General features: G+C 54.2%; 4 protein-coding genes across 11 annotated transcripts in view; all 4 read left to right on the top strand.

Moving 5' to 3' along the window:
* ATP6AP1 (ATPase H+ transporting accessory protein 1) overlaps positions 1-16,299 on the top strand; it is a 125,505-nt gene that overhangs the window by 94,488 nt on the left and 14,718 nt on the right. The gene's annotated exons all lie outside the window — the stretch shown is intronic.
* Positions 1-16,299, top strand: part of GDI1 (GDP dissociation inhibitor 1) — a 121,470-nt gene that overhangs the window by 84,015 nt on the left and 21,156 nt on the right. The window lies entirely within an intron of this gene.
* TAFAZZIN (tafazzin, phospholipid-lysophospholipid transacylase) lies at positions 4,794-14,508 on the top strand. Of its 4 annotated transcripts, XM_050775494.1 has the most exons (12): positions 4,854-5,206; positions 5,340-5,468; positions 6,469-6,514; positions 6,744-6,829; positions 7,308-7,310; positions 7,359-7,445; positions 12,281-12,361; positions 12,443-12,484; positions 12,769-12,831; positions 12,938-12,990; positions 13,380-13,457; positions 13,597-14,508. In XM_050775494.1, the coding sequence occupies exons 1-12, from the start codon at positions 5,098-5,100 to the stop codon at positions 13,696-13,698; spliced, it is 879 nt and encodes a 292-aa protein (XP_050631451.1). In that variant the 5' UTR covers positions 4,854-5,097; the 3' UTR covers positions 13,699-14,508. The 4 variants fall into 4 exon arrangements, with proteins under 4 accessions (XP_050631448.1, XP_050631449.1, XP_050631451.1 ...); XM_050775491.1 differs by lacking the exons at positions 7,308-7,310; positions 7,359-7,445 and adding an exon at positions 11,336-11,389 and having other exon boundaries at positions 4,794-5,206; XM_050775493.1 differs by lacking the exons at positions 7,308-7,310; positions 7,359-7,445 and adding an exon at positions 11,336-11,389 and having other exon boundaries at positions 14,062-14,508.
* The window catches only part of FAM50A (family with sequence similarity 50 member A), a 35,066-nt gene continuing 28,966 nt past the window's right edge, over positions 10,200-16,299 (top strand). The window contains exon 1 of the mRNA XM_050775470.1: positions 10,200-10,218. The gene's annotated coding sequence lies outside the window, so the exon portion shown is untranslated. The remainder of the gene's footprint in view (positions 10,219-16,299) is intronic.

The raw sequence follows: 16,299 nt of genomic DNA on the forward strand, positions 1-16,299 counted from the left end.
CAAACTCCTGGGCTCAAGTGATCTTCCTATCTCAGCCTCTCAAAGTGCTGGGATTTTTTTTTTTTTTTTTTTGAGACAGAGTCTCACTCTGTCGCCCACACTGGAGAGCAGTGGCGTGATCTTGGCTCACTGCAACCTCTGCCTCCCGGGTTCAAGCAACTCCTTGCCTCAGCCTCCTGAGTAGCTGAGATTACAGGCGCCTGCCACCATGCCCAGCTAATTTTTGTATTTTTTAGTAGAGACGGAGTTTCACCATCTTGGCCAGGATGGTCTGGAACTCTTGACCTCAGGTGATCAGCTGGCCTTGGCCTCCCAAAGTGCTGGGATTACAGGTGTGAGCCACCGCGCCCAGCCAGTGCTGGGATATTACAGGCCTGAGCCACTGCGCCTGGCCTAGTCTATATTTTTTTTTTTGAGATGGAGTCTTGCTCTGTCACCAGGCTGGAGTGCAGTGGCGTGATCTCGGCTCACTGCAACCTCCGCCTCCCAGGTTCAAGCAATTCTCCTGCCTCAGCCTCCTGAGTAGTTGGGATTACAGGCGTGAGCCACAGTGCCCGGCCCACTTTTTTTTTTTTTTTTTTTTTTTTTTTTTAGATAGTCTCATTCCGTTGCTCAGGCTGGAGGGCAGTGATGTGATCTCAGCTCACTGCAACCTCCACCTTTCAGGCTCAAGTGATGCTCTCACCTCAGCCTTCCGAGTAGCTGGGACTACAGGTATATGCTGCCACACCAAGCTAATTTTTTTTTTCTTTTTTTGAGATGCAGTCTCACTCTATCTCCCACGCTGGAGTTCAGTGGCTCAATCTCAGCTCACTGCAACCTCTGTCTCCTAGGTTCAAGTGATTCTCCTGCCTCAGCCTCCCGAGTGGCTAGGATTATAGGCGCATGCCACCACACCCGGCTAATTTTTGTACTTTTAGTAGAGACAGGTTTCGCCATGTTGGCCAGGCTGGTCTCGAACTCCTGACCTCAAGTGATCCTCCCACCTCAGCCTCCCAAAGTGCTGGAATTACAGGTGCGAGCCACCACACCCGGCCACCAAGCTAATTTTAAAAATTTGTTTGGAGAGATGAGGTTTCACCATGCTGTTCCAAGAAACCCCAGTGCTTTTCACCTCCATTAGTAACTACAGGAACATCTTCGTTCATCTCTGTCTCCCCACTTGTGAGATGTTCTCTTTAAGATAAACTCCTGGCAGTGAATTGCTGGGTACAAGGGCGTGTGTATTTAAAAAGATCTCAGATATGGCCAAATCATCCCCGTTGCAACCTGTGATGGGGACTCTTTCACATGCCCCTGCCACCACTGGGGAGCCCTTTGTGTTTATCTCACCAGCTGGAGCCCCCCCCCCCCACCAGTTTATCTTTGTCTCACACTCACCTGACCTTGCAGGGCTCAGCCCCTTGCTCCAAGCCCTGTCCATGTGGCTTTTGCATCCCGAGGCATGAGTTCCTCTGCTTTGTCTGTCTGCTTTTCTCCGTCAACCTGTCACCTTCCCTCTGGGCTCACTTCCTGCCTCTCTGAGGCTCTGCCTGTCTCTGTCTCACTTTCCCTCTCGTCTCTGGTTTCCCTTCTCTGTCTCTCTGTTGTGGTGTCTCTCTCCTGGCTGGGTTTGATGTCTGTTTCTCCCTGACCACCTGCTCTGTCACTCACGCTAGTCTGAGTTCCCTGCCCTGGTGCCTATTCTGGGATATACGTGGGCATGTGGGCAGCCCTGGGCTGGCACAGGCAGCCTTAGAGGCTCTGGCGTCAGGGACCCCCATGAGGGCTACCAGTAAGAACCAGAGAGAGCGACTGTTCCTGGCTTCAGCCCCAAACCCTGGCAGTCAACATCAGCCTTGGTTGGAGCCCTAGGCTTCCCTCTCCCTCCCAAGCCCTCTCCAGGCAGAAGGCAACTTCCTCCCTTATTCCGTCTCCCCAGGGGGCTCCCATACCTGCTCAGACCAGCTTGTCACCAAGTCTGCCTCATCCTTAAGTGGATCGCGATACCCCAGAAGAGCAGCTCCTGCCTGAATAGGGATAGCAGGGGAAAAAAAGAGGAAGAGGCCGTGTTCCTGAGCCACCCAGCCAGGAAGGACCTGACCGGGCCGGACGCCCCACCCTTGCCGACAGGCAGGCCCGCCCCATCTCCGCCCCGCCGCTGACAAGGAGGGCGAGCACGAGGCCTGGGAACTGCTGACCTGCCCGCCCACCTTCCCACCCAGACCCCGCCTTCCCGGGCCAGCGTGATGTGACAGACCTGTGAGTCACTCAAGCCTGGCAGGCCAGCTGTCTCTGTGGCTGAGCAGCAGCAGTCCCTTAATGAGCACTTACCTGTGCCAAGGGCCCGGGGCAAGGAGGAGCTGGTGCCTGAGTGAGACCCCGAGCTTCGCTTGCCGGGCCGGTCGCTCAGCCCCTGGTCCGGGTCCCCAGTCAGCAGCTGCTGGGAAAGGCGCAGGAGCTGGAAGTCATGCCCAATGCCGCGAGACTGGGCACCCCAAGGGCATAAGTCTTCTGTCCGTGTTCTCGGGTTCTGAGTCCCAGTGTGGCTGCACACTTCTGAGTTAGAGGTGTTTGATGCAAGTGCTCTGGAGACCCAAAGTGAGGGACAGTCCGCACATGATCTGGCCACAGTTGTGAAGTCAAGGGAGGACTGAAGATCTGCCCCAGAGAGAAGGAGACCCAGGGAGCTACCAGTCCAACGTCCTGGGGGTCCTGCAGTGATGCTGTTGGGACAACTGAGGTGCTCGGACAGAGTCTGAGCAGGCGGTGGGGCTGAATCCACTCAGCTTCTCATGGGATGGTTGCAGCTAATGGATTTAACGTGGTGATAGAAGGCTGGACAAATTTTAAGAAATCAATAAATTGGCGGGGCGCGGTGGCTCAAGCCTGTAATCCCAGCACTTTGGGAGGCCGAGACGGGTGGATCACGAGGTCAGGAGATCGAGACCATCCTGGCTAATACAGTGAAACCCCGTCTCTACTAAAAAATACAAAAAACTAGCCAGGCAAGGTGGCGGGCGCCTGTAGTCCCAGCTACTAGGGTGGCTGAGGCAGGAGAATGGCGTGAACCCGGGAGGCGGAGCTTGCAGTGAGCTGAGATCCGGCCACTGCCCTCCAGCCTGGGTGACAGAGCGAGACTCCGTCTCAAAAAAAACAAAAAAAAAAAATCAATAAATTATGGGCTGGCATGGTGGCTCATGCCTGTAATCCCAGCACTTTGGGAGGCCGAGGCGGGTGGATCATGAGGTCAGGCGTTCGAGACCACGTTCAAGACCAGCCTGGCCAACATAATGAAACCCGTCTCTACTAAAAATACAAAAAAGTAGCTGGGCGTGGTGGTGGGCCCCTGTAATCCCAGCTACTCGGGAGGCTGAGGCAGGGGAATCGCTTGAACCTGGAAGGTGGAGGTTGCAGTGAGCTGAAGTCACACCACTGCACTCGCACTCCAGCCCAGGCGACAGTGTGAGACTCCATCTCAAACTAAAACAAAAACAAAAACCAATAAATTATGGTTTAAAAATAAAAAACAGGCCGGGTGGGGTGACTCACGCTTGTAATCCCAGCACTTTGGGAGGCCGAGGTGGGCAGATCACCTGAGGCTGGGAGTTTGAAACCAGCCTGACCAACATGAAGAAACCTAGTCTCTACTAAAAGTACAAAAATTAGCCAGGTGTGGTGGCGGGTGCCTGCAATCCCAGCTACTCGGGAGGCTGAGACAGAAGAATTGCTTGAACATGGGAGGTAGAGGTTGCAGTGAGCTGAGATCTTGCCACTGCACTCCAGCCTGGGCAACAGAGCAAGACTCTGTCTCAAAAATAAAAATAAATAAAAATAAAAATAAAAATAAAAACCTGCCGGGCACGGTGGCCCATGCCTGTAATCCTAGCACTTTGGGAGGCTGAGGTGGGCGGATTGCCTGAGCTCAGGAGTTCGAGACAAAATGGTGAAACTCCATCTCTACTAAAATATGAAAAAAAAAAAAAAAAATTAGCTGGGTGTGGCGGCCTGCGCCTGTAGTCCCAGCTACTCAGGAGGCTGAGGCAGAAGAATAGCTCGAACCCGGGAGGTGGAGGTTGCAGTGAGTTGAGATCGTGCCACTTCACTCCAGTCTGGCGACAGAGTGAGACTCCTTCTCAAAAAATATATATATAATAATAATAATAATAAATAAAAATAAAATAAAAATAAAAAACTGGCTGCTTAATGCATAGGGGGCTTTCTTTCTGGGTCATGAATATGTTTCAGAACTAGAGGTAGTAGCACACATCGTAAATGTATCAGACGATATAAAATACTGTTTCTTGTATTATATATAATACACAATATGTGTTTGCATATATTGCTGTATATATATATTCTGCCATACAGTAGATTATATATTGCTACATATACATAGTATCATGTAGTACTGTAACTATATAAAATTGTATATGTGGCCGGGTGGGGTGGCTCACGGCTGTAATCCCAACACTTTGGGAGGCCGAGGCGGGTGGATCAGAGTGTGATGGCGGCGCCTGTGGTCCCAGCTACTCGGGAGGCTAAGGCAGGAGAATCGCTTGAGTCTGGGAGGGCGAGGCTGCAGTGAGCCGTGATTGCACCACTGCACTCCGGTCTGGGTCTGGCTGGACCTGTGTCAAACAAAAACCAGAAACACTAGAGAGACAAAAGGCGAGGGAAGGCGGCTGCCGGAAAGCTGGAGCCCGGCGGGGTTGAGGCTACTTCCAGCCGCCCCCGGGCTGGCCTCGCTGCCGTCAAGCGGCCCGGGCGCGCTTTGCGACAGTCGGTGGGGCCTGGCACCGGCGCAGGTTCGCTTTCCGGCGGTTGCGGGGGGCCGGGGCGCCAGCGCCCGCCTTCCCGTTCCCTCCGGTTGCGCGGCGCGCCCACGGCCTGTGACCCCGGCGGCCGCTCCTCAGTGACAAGAGAGCGGGGCCGGGCGCGGCTCCGGCCTGACCTGCGAAGGGACCTCGGTCCAGTCCCCTGTTGCGCCGCGCCTCCCGTCCGTCCGTGCGCGGGCCAGTCAGGGGCCAGTGTCTCGAGCGGTCGAGGTCGCAGACCTAGAGGCGCCCCACAGGCCGGCCCGGGACGCGGGGAGCGCCGGCCGCGGGCCAGGTGGGGATGCCCCTGCACGTGAAGTGGCCGTTCCCCGCGGTGCCGCCGCTCACCTGGACCCTGGCCAGCAGCGTCGTCATGGGCTTGGTGGGCACCTACAGCTGCTTCTGGACCAGTGAGTGGACCCAGGCCGAGGCAGGCCCACCTGGGTACCTATGCCCGGCCGGAGATGGGACTTAGGGTGGGGGACGCCGCGGCCCCGACCTGGTGGGCGAGCCCTGAGCGCCTGACCTCTCCTTTCCCGCCAGAGTATATGAACCACCTGACCGTGCACAACAAGGAGGTGCTGTACGAGCTCATCGAGAACCGAGGCCCGGCCACGCCCCTCATCACCGTGTCCAATCACCAGTCCTGCATGGACGACCCTCATCTCTGGGGTACCCGGGCCAGTGTGCTGGGCAGGGGGAGGAAAGGCGAGGATTCGCGACGGCCCCAGCCTTGTCAGAACAAACCCCTTCTCTCTGCCTTTTCATGGAGCCCTGGCACTCTGGTTTCTGGGTGTTCTGCCCCAGGGCTGAGACTTTGATTTGTGACTCCTGCAGCATCCCCTGAGGGAGCATGATTTGGAGAGGGCCTTGGGCATGGAGCAGGACCAAGGAACGGCCACAGGGCAGGTCTTACAGCTCCTTTAACGTCAGTCCTGGAGAACCCTCTGTTCTCTAAACCATCCAGGGCCCCACAGTCTTGGGAAAAAATTGGGGGTTGAACATAGGATATCCTGTGAGGAAGTTCTGGGCCAGGGACTGGAAGCCCAGTGTCCTGGCTCCAGGTTTGCTCCTGGCTGGGCGGGTACCCTTCAGCCCTATTTGGGAGCCTGGTTGCCACACCTAGAGGTTCCTGCTCTGCTGACTTCACAGGAAGTTACTTGGCTCTGGTAACCAGATGGCTGGGTGGAGGGATGCCCAGGGCTTCCACTTCTGAACAGAAGGGTTAGACTGTCCTAGAGCTCGTGGGGAACCACCTGGCCGCACTGGAGCCCTTCAGAGCTCATCCTGGCTGCTGGGTGGAGAAAGGCCTATAGATGTCACAGGTGGATCCTGGGAGGCCAGGAAGGAGGTCTTTGAGCCATCCACTAGCCTAGACTGGGCTGGTGGCAGTGACAGTACAGGGAGAAGTATAGAAGAATGGGCATTGTCCAAGTATGTTGGGGAGGTAGGCAGTCCAGGTGCAGTGATTAGTAAGATGTGGAGGGTGGGGGAGAGGCAGGAGCCAGGGAGAACTGAACAGTCTCGCCTATGGGTCTGAAAGATGCCACTTAGGGCTGTAGGGAAATGGTAGTGCTGCTGTCCTTGTCCCTCATTCCCTGAAATGGGGTGAAGGAAGGGCACTCCCTGGGGATATGGGAAGTTGGGGCATGAAGTCTTTCCTCTCCTCTAGGGATCCTGAAACTCCGCCACATCTGGAACCTGAAGTTGATGCGTTGGTGAGGAGGAATGGGCCCCTCGAAGTGGGCCGGGCCGGCCCCACCTGCCTCTGCCCAGATTTGCCCTCCTCCTGCTCTGCCCAGGAGGTGGCGTCCAGCAGTCCAGGCAGGGCATGGGGTGGGGCCCCACAGGCCCTCCCCTGTGCCTCCCTTCTGCATGCCAATGCTGGGGGCAGGGTTGTCGAGCGGGGTGCAGGGGGCAGGACTAATTGCATCTGTCCCTGCTCAGGACCCCTGCAGCTGCAGACATCTGCTTCACCAAGGAGCTGCACTCCCACTTCTTCAGCTTGGGCAAGTGTGTGCCTGTGTGCCGAGGTGAGCTGCTCCTCCAGCGAGTGCAGGGAGGCACTTCTGGGGCAGGAAAGCTGGTCGCCAGTGTCTCTGTTTTGGAGGGACCTATGGGGGCAGGCAGCCCGGGAGCCAACATGAGGCCCAGCTCCATCACATGCCAGCAGAGGAGGCAGAGGCTGCAGGAGGAGGGATGGCTCCTTGGAGAGCCCTCAACTCTCTGCAACTGCCCAGGGATCGTGTGGACCTGGAACCTTGGCATTAGAATTCAGGGAGGTATTATCCACACCCCCTTATCTCAGACACGTCACTAAGAGACTCACTGAGAACAGTGCATTGTCATTGGTCCATGGTGGCAGTAGCATGTACCTGCAGGCCAGAGGGTTTTGCTTCTAGGAGAACAAACAGGCTTATGGGGTGAGAACCCCAGGAGATAGGGGCCATTTTGATCCCTATTCAGGGAGGATCACAGAGATTAAGCTGCTGGCCCAAGGTCATGGGGTAGGAGGTGGCAAAGCCAGGATTTGAATCCAGATTGCTCCTCCCTCTGCGGGAGCAGAATTTTTCCAAGCAGAGAATGAGGAGAAAGGTGTTCTAGACACAGGCAGGCACATGCCAGGTGCTGGAGAGAGAAGAGAGAAAGGTAGGCTGGGCACAAGCGGTTCACACTTGTCATCCCAGCACTTTGTAAGGTCGAGGTGGGAGGATCAATCAAGCCCGGGAGTTTGAGACCAGCCTGGGCAACATAGTGAGACCCTGTCTCTTTAAAAATAAACATATTTTAAACAGAAGAAAGGTAGAAAATATAAGTTGTATGTAGAATATGAAGGTTCTAGAATAATCCTATTAAGAATTTTGGATTCTAGCTGGCTGCATTGGTGCATGCCTGCAGTCCCAGCTCCTCAGGAGGCTGAGGTGGAAAATCACTTGAGCCCTTGATTTTTTTTTTTTTTTTTTTCCTTGAGACAAGGTCTGTCTCTATGGTCCAGGCTGGAGTGCAGTGGCATGATGATGGCTCACTGCAGCTTCTGTCTCCTGGGTTCAAGTGATCCTCTCACCTCAGCCTCCTGAGCAGCTGAGACTAAGGAGTGTGCCCAGCTAATTCTTTTTTTTTTTGTAGAGTTGGGGTCTTACTACATTGTCAGGGCTGGTCTTGAACTCCTAGACTCAAGTGATCCTTCCACCTCAGCTTCTCAAAGTGCTGGGATTATAGACATGAACCATTGTGCCCAACTGAGGCCAGCCTGGACAATATAGTGAGACCCCAGGTATGGATGGATGGATAGATCCATAGACAGACAGACCAACCGACCGACCCGACCTGGGCAATATAGTGAGACCCCAGGTATGTATGTATGTGTAGATAGATAGACAGATAGACTGACCTGGGCAATATAGTGAGACCCCAGGTATGTACGTATGTATGTATGTATAGATAGGTAGATAGCCAGCCAGCCAGGCGGGGTGGCTCACGCCTGTAATCCCAGTGCTTTGGGAGGCTGAGAAGGGTGGATCACTTGAGGTCAGGAGTTTGAGACCAGCCTAACGTGGTGAAACCCCATCTCTACTAAAAATACAAAAATTAGGCTGGGCGCGGTGGCTCAAGCCTGTAATCCCAGCACTTTGGGAGGCCGAGACGGGCGGATCACGAGGTCAGGAGATCGAGACCATCCTGGCTAACACGGTGAAACCCCGTCTCTACTAAAAATACAAAAAACTAGCCGGGCGAGGTGGCGGGTGCCTGTGGTCCCAGCTACTCGGGAGGCTGAGGCAGGAGAATGGCGTAAACCCGGGAGGCGGAGCTTGCAGTGAGCTGAGATCCGGCCACTGCACACCAGCCCAGGCAACAGAGCGAGACTGTCTCAAAAAAAAAAAAAAAAACACAAACAAACAAAAAAAAACTTTAAAAATACAAAAATTAGCTGGGCATGGTGGCACACGCCTGTAATATCAGCTACTCAGGAGGCTGGAGTGGGAGAATCGCTTGAACCCAGGAGGCGGAGGTTGCAGTGAGCTGAGATCATACCATTGCACTCCAGCCTGGGCCAGAGAGTGAGACCTGGTCTCAAAAAAAAAAAAAAATATTTTTGTACTTGGCTGTGCTCTCTCATCCAGGTGGTGACATGCTTGTGTCTGTGGTTAAGAGATAGCATTTGCTGGGCACGGTGGCTCACGCCTGTAATCCCAGCACTTTACAAGGCTGAGGCAGGTGGTTCATCTGAGGTCAGGAGTTCGAGACCAGATTGACCAACATGGTGAAACCCCGTCTCTACTAAAAATATAAAAATTAGCTGGGCATGGTGACAAATGCCCGTAATCACAGCTACTCAGGAGGCTGAAGCAGGAGAATCATTTGAACTCAGGAGGCGGAGGTTGCAGTGAGCCAAGATCGTGCCACTGCACTCCAGCCTGGGTAACAGAGCAAGACTCTGTCTCAAAAAAATAAAAAAAAAAAGAGAGCGATAGCATCCTAGTTTGCAATGTGGCTGCAGCAGGGCTAGGTGGACGTGAGGAGCCCAGTTCAGGGCTGTCACAGTAGCTCCAGCAGCAGATAATTGTGGCTGAGCCTCCAAGGGTCACGGTGGAGAATCGGAGAAGGGGACTTCTTTGGGATGTACTCTGGACTTGTTGATAAATTAAGTGTAGGGTGGGGTGAGGAAGAGAACTCAAAGATAACACTAGGTGTTGGAGCTGAGTCACGGGGAGACGGGTGCAAAGGGAAAGCAGTGCAGGGGCTGGGAGGGGAGAGGGTGAGTCCTGTTTTGCTTGTGCTGCATCTGAGGAGCCCCTCACCTGGAGAGCAGTCCCAGAGGCAGTGGGGTGTGCAGTTCTGGAGCTTAGAAGAATGATCGGGGGCCAGGCGTGGTGGCTCATGCCTGTAATCCCAACACTCTGGGAGGCCGAGGTGGGCCGATCACGAGGTCAGGAGATCAAGACCATCCTGGCTAACACAGTGATACCTCGTCTCTACTAAAAATACAAAAAATTAGCCGGGCGCGGTGACGGGCACCTGTAGTCCCACCTACTCAGGAGGCTGAGGCAGGAGAATGGTGTGAGCCCGGGAGGCGGAGCTTGCAGTGAGCCGAGATTGCGCCACTGCACTCCAGCTTGGGCGACAGAGCGAGACTCCGTCTCAAAAAAAAAACAAAAAAAAAAATCAGGAATAAAGATACTGGGAATTCAACCACAAAGTCATGAATGCAGAGTGAGAGTCTGCAGGGCAGAGGCCCAGGATGGCACAGAGGGAGAGAGAAGCCACCAAGATGGCAGGGAGCCATGGCCAGAGAGAAGAGCAAACCAGGCGCCTGTGGCACATGGAAGCAGCAGGTGATTCTGGAGAAGCGTTTCCATGGAGTGACGGCTGCCAGAGCCAGATTATTGTGGCCTGAGGGCTGGTGGTGCTGCAGTTGGGGGGGAATGGAGACCACAGGGGCAGCAACTCCTCCCAGAGGTTCAGTTGGGAGGAAAAAGAGACAGAAGGAAGAGTAACCAAAGGATATTAGAGGTCAAGGAGGGGTTTATTATTTCTAGCTGGTCAAAGTAGAATGTGGTAAAACCCCATAAAGTAACAACAAATAACAAAGAGGGGCTTTTAATGGAAAGCTGCAGTGCCCGCCCCTCACCTCCCTAGCCCCACTCCTCAGAAGCAGCCCCTGGAGCGGTTTCTCTTTCTGCTGCTTTTGGAGGCTACTTCTCTCTGTAAAGGAACTTCTGTCTCTGTTAAGAAACAAGCAGAGGCCACAGTGTCTTGGCAAATGACCGTGGCGTCGTTTATCCCAACCTGCTCTGAGAGATGAGAACTCTACTCATTCACCCCCTGCCCCTGCCTCTCAGTTCCTTCAGCAAAGAACTAATAATATGTCATTAAGGCAAAGGCAGTATTTAGCACACTTGGCTTCTGTGTTCCAAAAAATTCCCTTTTTCTCCAAGCGTAGACTTTAATATGGTATTTAAGTATCGAAGTGATTTGACACAAGTGACACAAATAAGTAGTAGTAGCATTTGCAAAAGCTACAAATGATGAAGTCTTCCTCCAAAAGCATATTATTATTTTTTTTTAAATTCCAGTTTCAAGCTCAATGGATAGGTTGCATCAGTGGGTTTTAGTAGAGAAGGGGCCAGTACCTATGAAGACTCCCCCCTACTGTTACACATGCTGTGTCCCAAGTAGGGAAACTGCTGCTTTTCGCATGCCCTGAGAAAACTCCAGTGAGTCGTCACCCTCCCTCTAGCCCGAGTGGGCTGCTGGGTCAGGGCACTGTTTGGGTTGGGTTGAGACTCCTGGATCCCTAACTAGCCCCTTCCAAAGAATCGGCCTTGCAGAGAACAAAGTTCATTGCCAGAGGTATTCCCAATGTCTGTCTCTCCCTCTGTGATAGAACTTCTTTACTCCCTACTTTATAAGATGAGGATATCTGCTATACCCCATTCCTTCAACCTCTCTACCTCCTCTTTCCTGTTTTGTCCGACATGTGGTTACTTTTCCATCACCGAGGTTGATGAGATCCTTACTGTGTACTTACTGTCTCCAAGCGTCCCCAGGCTTCCAGCCAACACGCAGCCAACATTGGCTTCAGAAGGAAGGAGGTTTGCATTTCCTTCTCTTGGGTCCAGTGTCATGGTCTCAGGGTTATCTCCAATGTGGAAAGTTGCTAGACCAGGAGCAGTTCGACTCCACTGTTTGCAGTCTAGCAAGTTTGAGTTTTTCCCAAACTCTTGATGTGTGTTCAAATGAATGTTCTCCCTTTCCCAAGAGGCCTCCCTATAAAGGAGGGTCTAGTTTCCCGGGGCGCCCTGAGAAGAAGGGGCCAGCAGGAGGGAGGAATGGTGGAGGCTGAGGCCTCAGGCAGGTGCCCTCTGAGGAGTGGCTGTGACACGTCGCTGAGACCCCAGCAAAGGGTTGTTGCCCAGAATCTGGGGCCTAAGTGAGGTTGGAAATCACAAATGCACTTGGTTTCTCTAGCAGCTGGCACATGGTAGGATCACCCCAGGAGTGGCACCTTCGAAGAGAAAGGAATACATGAGGCTCTGAGAGCGGTCGGCTGGCAGCCAGGGCCTGGCTGGGGAGGGAAGGCAGGTGGTGTGCCAACCTGGGGATCTTTGAGAGTGTGCAGGGGTATGTGGCTGAAGCGGCCCAGCTGGTGAGCCACTGAAGATGGGGGTCATGGTAGATGGAGGAATTGCCAGGTCAAAATCTCAGTAGGAGATGACTTGAGATGATGCTGCCTGGCACTTAGGGGTTTAGAAGATATTAGGAAGGAAGCCCCACCATGTGCCCAAGTGCCACACAGACCCTGGAGACAGTCATTGGAGGGCATCTGTGTGGATGGCACAGTGGGGGATGGGAAGTGCCCAAAGCATGGGCCCCAGGGAGAAGGGCCTGTTTCATCGAGGTTTGGAGAGGGTTGAGGGTAAGCTAACCCATCACCCCACACCCCCGAGAATGGGGACTGATGGGGAGAGGCCTTTTCCTTGCAGGAGATGGCGTCTACCAGAAGGGGATGGACTTCATTTTGGAGAAACTCAACCATGGGGACTGGGTGCATATCTTCCCAGAAGGTCAGCAGGGCTGACTGGGTCGAGCCCCCGCAGTATGAGCGGGATGGGCTCCCAAGCCTCGCCTCTGTGCTCTCTCACCAGGGAAAGTGAACATGAGTTCTGAGTTCCTGCGCTTCAAGTGGGGTAAGGGCTACTGGTCTCTGGCCACAGCCATCCTCCCGGCCCAGAGATGGCCCTGTGGGCCCCTGGCTCCTGCCCCCTCAGGCTGGGTTGTATGGGGGTAATGGGTGTGTTGTAGCGCCAGGAAGGGGACAGGTGCTGAGACTAGGGCTTGCCTCGTGGAGGGCCTTGCCCAGGGGAGCTGAACTGAACTGGAGGATGTCCGGGGTGGTACTGGCCAGAGGCTGGCACAGAAACTTGGCTCAGGGCCCAGCTTATGCTAACATTTCTGCCTCCCCCCCGGGCAGGAATCGGGCGCCTGATTGCTGAGTGTCATCTCAACCCCATCATCCTGCCCCTGTGGCATGTTGGTGAGCCTGGGAACAGGGACAGAGAGATGGTATCTGGGGTGGGGGGCCTGGGACTCAGGCTGCCCTGCTCCACCCCACGTCTGGCCTTCTGTCCACTGTGCTGCAGGAATGAATGACGTCCTTCCTAACAGTCCGCCCTACTTCCCCCGCTTTGGACAGGTGGGTGGGGACTGCTGACCTTCGGCTGCCTGTCTGCCATCTGCCCCATGTCTCCCACTCAGCACTATGGAGGCCAGATGCAGGAGGAGCTGAGTGTGAGGCTACAGAAGGGGACTGAGTGGAACATAGACAGGGACTTCCTGGCACTGAGACATTAAAATGAGAGCAGAGGAAGTCAGGCTGGGGCAGGGGTGGGCCGTGGGGTCAGGACAGGACAGGTTATCTACAGCACAGGACCCAGGACCAGGACCTCGTTTTAGAGAGAGAGTGGCCCCTGGGGAATGTGTGGCACAGCAGGGCCAGGGCTTAGCTTCTGGCTCCCGGGTTGCTTGGGCTGGGGCTGTGGGCACTCCTCCTGCTCCTCATCACTCTTGGTGGCCACCCCACAGAAAATCACTGTGCTGATCGGGAAGCCCTTCAGTGCCCTTCCTGTACTCGAGCGGCTCCGGGCAGAGAACAAGTCAGCTGTGAGTTTCCTCCTGGGTCCCCCATAGCTGTCCCCGGACCCCCTGAGGGTGCCTCCACCCTCTCCGTCCCCTCACCCTCCCAGGGCACCTTGGCCAAGCTTCCCGAGGGGTGCAGGCCATCCCTGGTCCTTTCCCTCAGGTGGAGATGCGCAAAGCCCTGACAGACTTCATTCAAGAGGAATTTCAGCGTCTGAAGACTCAGGCAGAGCAGCTCCACAACCACCTTCAGCCTGGGAGATAGGCCCCGCCTGGCCAGCCCCTGACCTTGCCTCCTCTGGGCCCTGAGGGAGCAGGCAGGGCTGAGGCTGGAGGAAGAGGCGGCACCAGGGTCCAGGCCCAATGGGGCTGGCTGTCCTTGCTTGCTGCCTTCTGGATACTTGGCCTGCACAGAGCTGGGGCTGAGGGATGGACTGATGCTTTTAGCTCAAATGTGGTTTTTAGACAGATTTGTTCATAGACCCTCTCAAGTGCCCTCTCCGAGCTGGTAGGCATTCCAGCTCCTCCATGCTTCCTCGGTTAAACAAAGGACCTCAGCTGCTTCTCCCACTTGGCCAAGCAGGGAGGAAGAAGCTTAGGCAGGGCCCTCCTTCCTTCTTGCCTTCAGGTGTTCTCTCCCAGGGGCTGGCGTCAGGAGGAAGCATAGAAGGCAGGTGAGCAAACAGTTGGCTGGGGGCTCACCAGAGCTGTGGAGAGGGGACCCTAAGACCCCTCAGCCTGGCTCCTACCCCCCACCCTTGCCGAACCAGGAGCTGCTCACTACCTCCTCAGGGATGGCCGCTGGCCACGTCTTCCTTCTGCCTGAGCTTCCCCCCTGCCACAGGCCCTTTCCTCAGGCAAGGTCTGGCCTCAGGTGGGAAGAGCAGCCCTTGGCCAGAAGTCAAGCCCAGCCACGTGGAGCCTAGAGCGAGGGCCTGAGGTCTGGCTGCTTGCACCCATGCTGGGGCCACCGACTTCTCCATCCTTTCTGCTTCTCAACATCACTTGAGTCCTGGGGCCTGAGTTTTCATGTTTTTAAAACAGAACCATAAAGCATATGTGTTGGCTTGTTGTATAATGCCTCTGGCCTCTCTGTAGGGGTGGAAATAGGAAGTGACTGCTGGACAGAAAAGCTGGACCCTTAGTGCTCTGGGCACATGGAGCACACTTGAGCAGATGGGCATTGACCTCTTCCACACCAGTCACTTAAGGGTTCAGTTATTGTCTGAAATCCCTGAAACAACGTTGCAGAAATAGGGATTAATCTCCTCATTTTGCCAAGGAGGTGGAGTGAGGCTAATGAACTTGCTTCAAAACCCAAAGCTAGCCAGGTAGATTGGGGCCACACTTCAGAGAGCCCCAAGTGTGGAGAATCAGTTGGATCCTACCTGGGCTGCATCATAGGTGGGAGAGGAGCTCTGAAGAGCCCGGCGAGTAGCCAGCCACGAGCAGTGCATGCTGCGATCAGGAGGTGGGATTGGGGTTGCCCAGATGGAGCTGGGGGTCCTGGGTGGGAGCAAAGGCAAATCCAGGGTGTTGGTGCAGACACAGTATTAAAAATACTATAACAGAAACATGGAAAGAAAGAAAAGATAGAACCACCAAAGATGAGCCAGCAATAAGAGAAGATTCAGACAACCAGGTCTTTCAGCAGTGTTGGTGCCTAATTATTTCAAAGTAAAAGTTTTTTTTTTTTTTTTTTTTTTTTTTGAGATGGAGTCTCCCTTGGTTGTCCAGGCTGGAGTCCAGTGGTGCGATCTCAGCTCACTGCAAGCTCAGCCTCCAGGGTTCACGCCATTCTCCTGCCTCAGACTCTCGAGTAGCTGGGCCTATAGGCGCCCGCCACCACACCTGGCTAATTTTTTTGCATTTTTAGTAGAGACGGGGTTTCACCATGTTAGCCAGGATGGTCTCGATATCCTGACCTCGTGATCCACCTGCCTTGGCCTCCCAAAGTGCTGGGATTACAGGTGTGAGCCACCACGCCCGGCCAAAATAAAAGGTTTTTTTAAAAAAATGACTAAAAAGGGAAAAAAATTGCCTGGGAAAAAACAAACACTTGTAATTAAATATAGATAAAAGCAGCTGGGCACCATGGCTCACGCCTATAATTCCAACACTTTAGGAAGCCAAGGTGGGCGGATCATTTGAAGTCAGGAGTTCGAGACCAGTCTGGCCAACATGGTGAAACCCGATCTCTTCTAAAATACAAAAATTAGGCCAGTTGCGGTGGCTCACACCTGTAATCCCAGCACTTTGGGAGGCCGAGGCGGGCAGATCACAAGGTCAGGAATTTGAGACCAGTCTGACCAACATGGTGAAACCCTGTCTCTACTAAAAATATAAAAATTAGGCCAGTCGCGGTGGCTCACGCCTGTAATCCCAAGACTTTGGGAGACCAAGGCAGGCAGATCACCTGAGGCCGGGAGTTCGAGACCAGCCTGACCAACATGGAGAAACCATCTCTACTAAAAATACAAACTTAGCCAGGCGTGGTGGCAGGTGCCTGTAATCCCACCTACTCGGGAGGCTGAGGTAGGAGAATTGCTTGAACCCGGGAGGAAGAGGTTGCGGTGAGCCCAGATGGCGCCATTGCACACCAGCCTGGGAAACGAGCAAAACTTCGTTTCAAAAAAAAAAAAAAAAGGCCAGGCGCGGTGGCTCACGCCTCTAATCCCAGCACTTTGGGAGGCTGAGGTGGGCGGATCACAAGGTCAGGAGATCGAGACCATCCTTGCTAACATGGTGAAACCCCGTCTCTACTAAAAAAAAAAAAAAAAAAAAAAAAAAAAAAGCTGGGCGTAGTGGCAGGCGCCTGTTGTCCCAGCTGGAGGCTGAGGCAGGAGAATGGTGTGAACCCACGAGG

Source organism: Macaca thibetana, chromosome X (assembly GCF_024542745.1).
Source record: "Macaca thibetana thibetana isolate TM-01 chromosome X, ASM2454274v1, whole genome shotgun sequence".
Classification (NCBI taxonomy): domain Eukaryota; kingdom Metazoa; phylum Chordata; class Mammalia; order Primates; family Cercopithecidae; genus Macaca; species Macaca thibetana.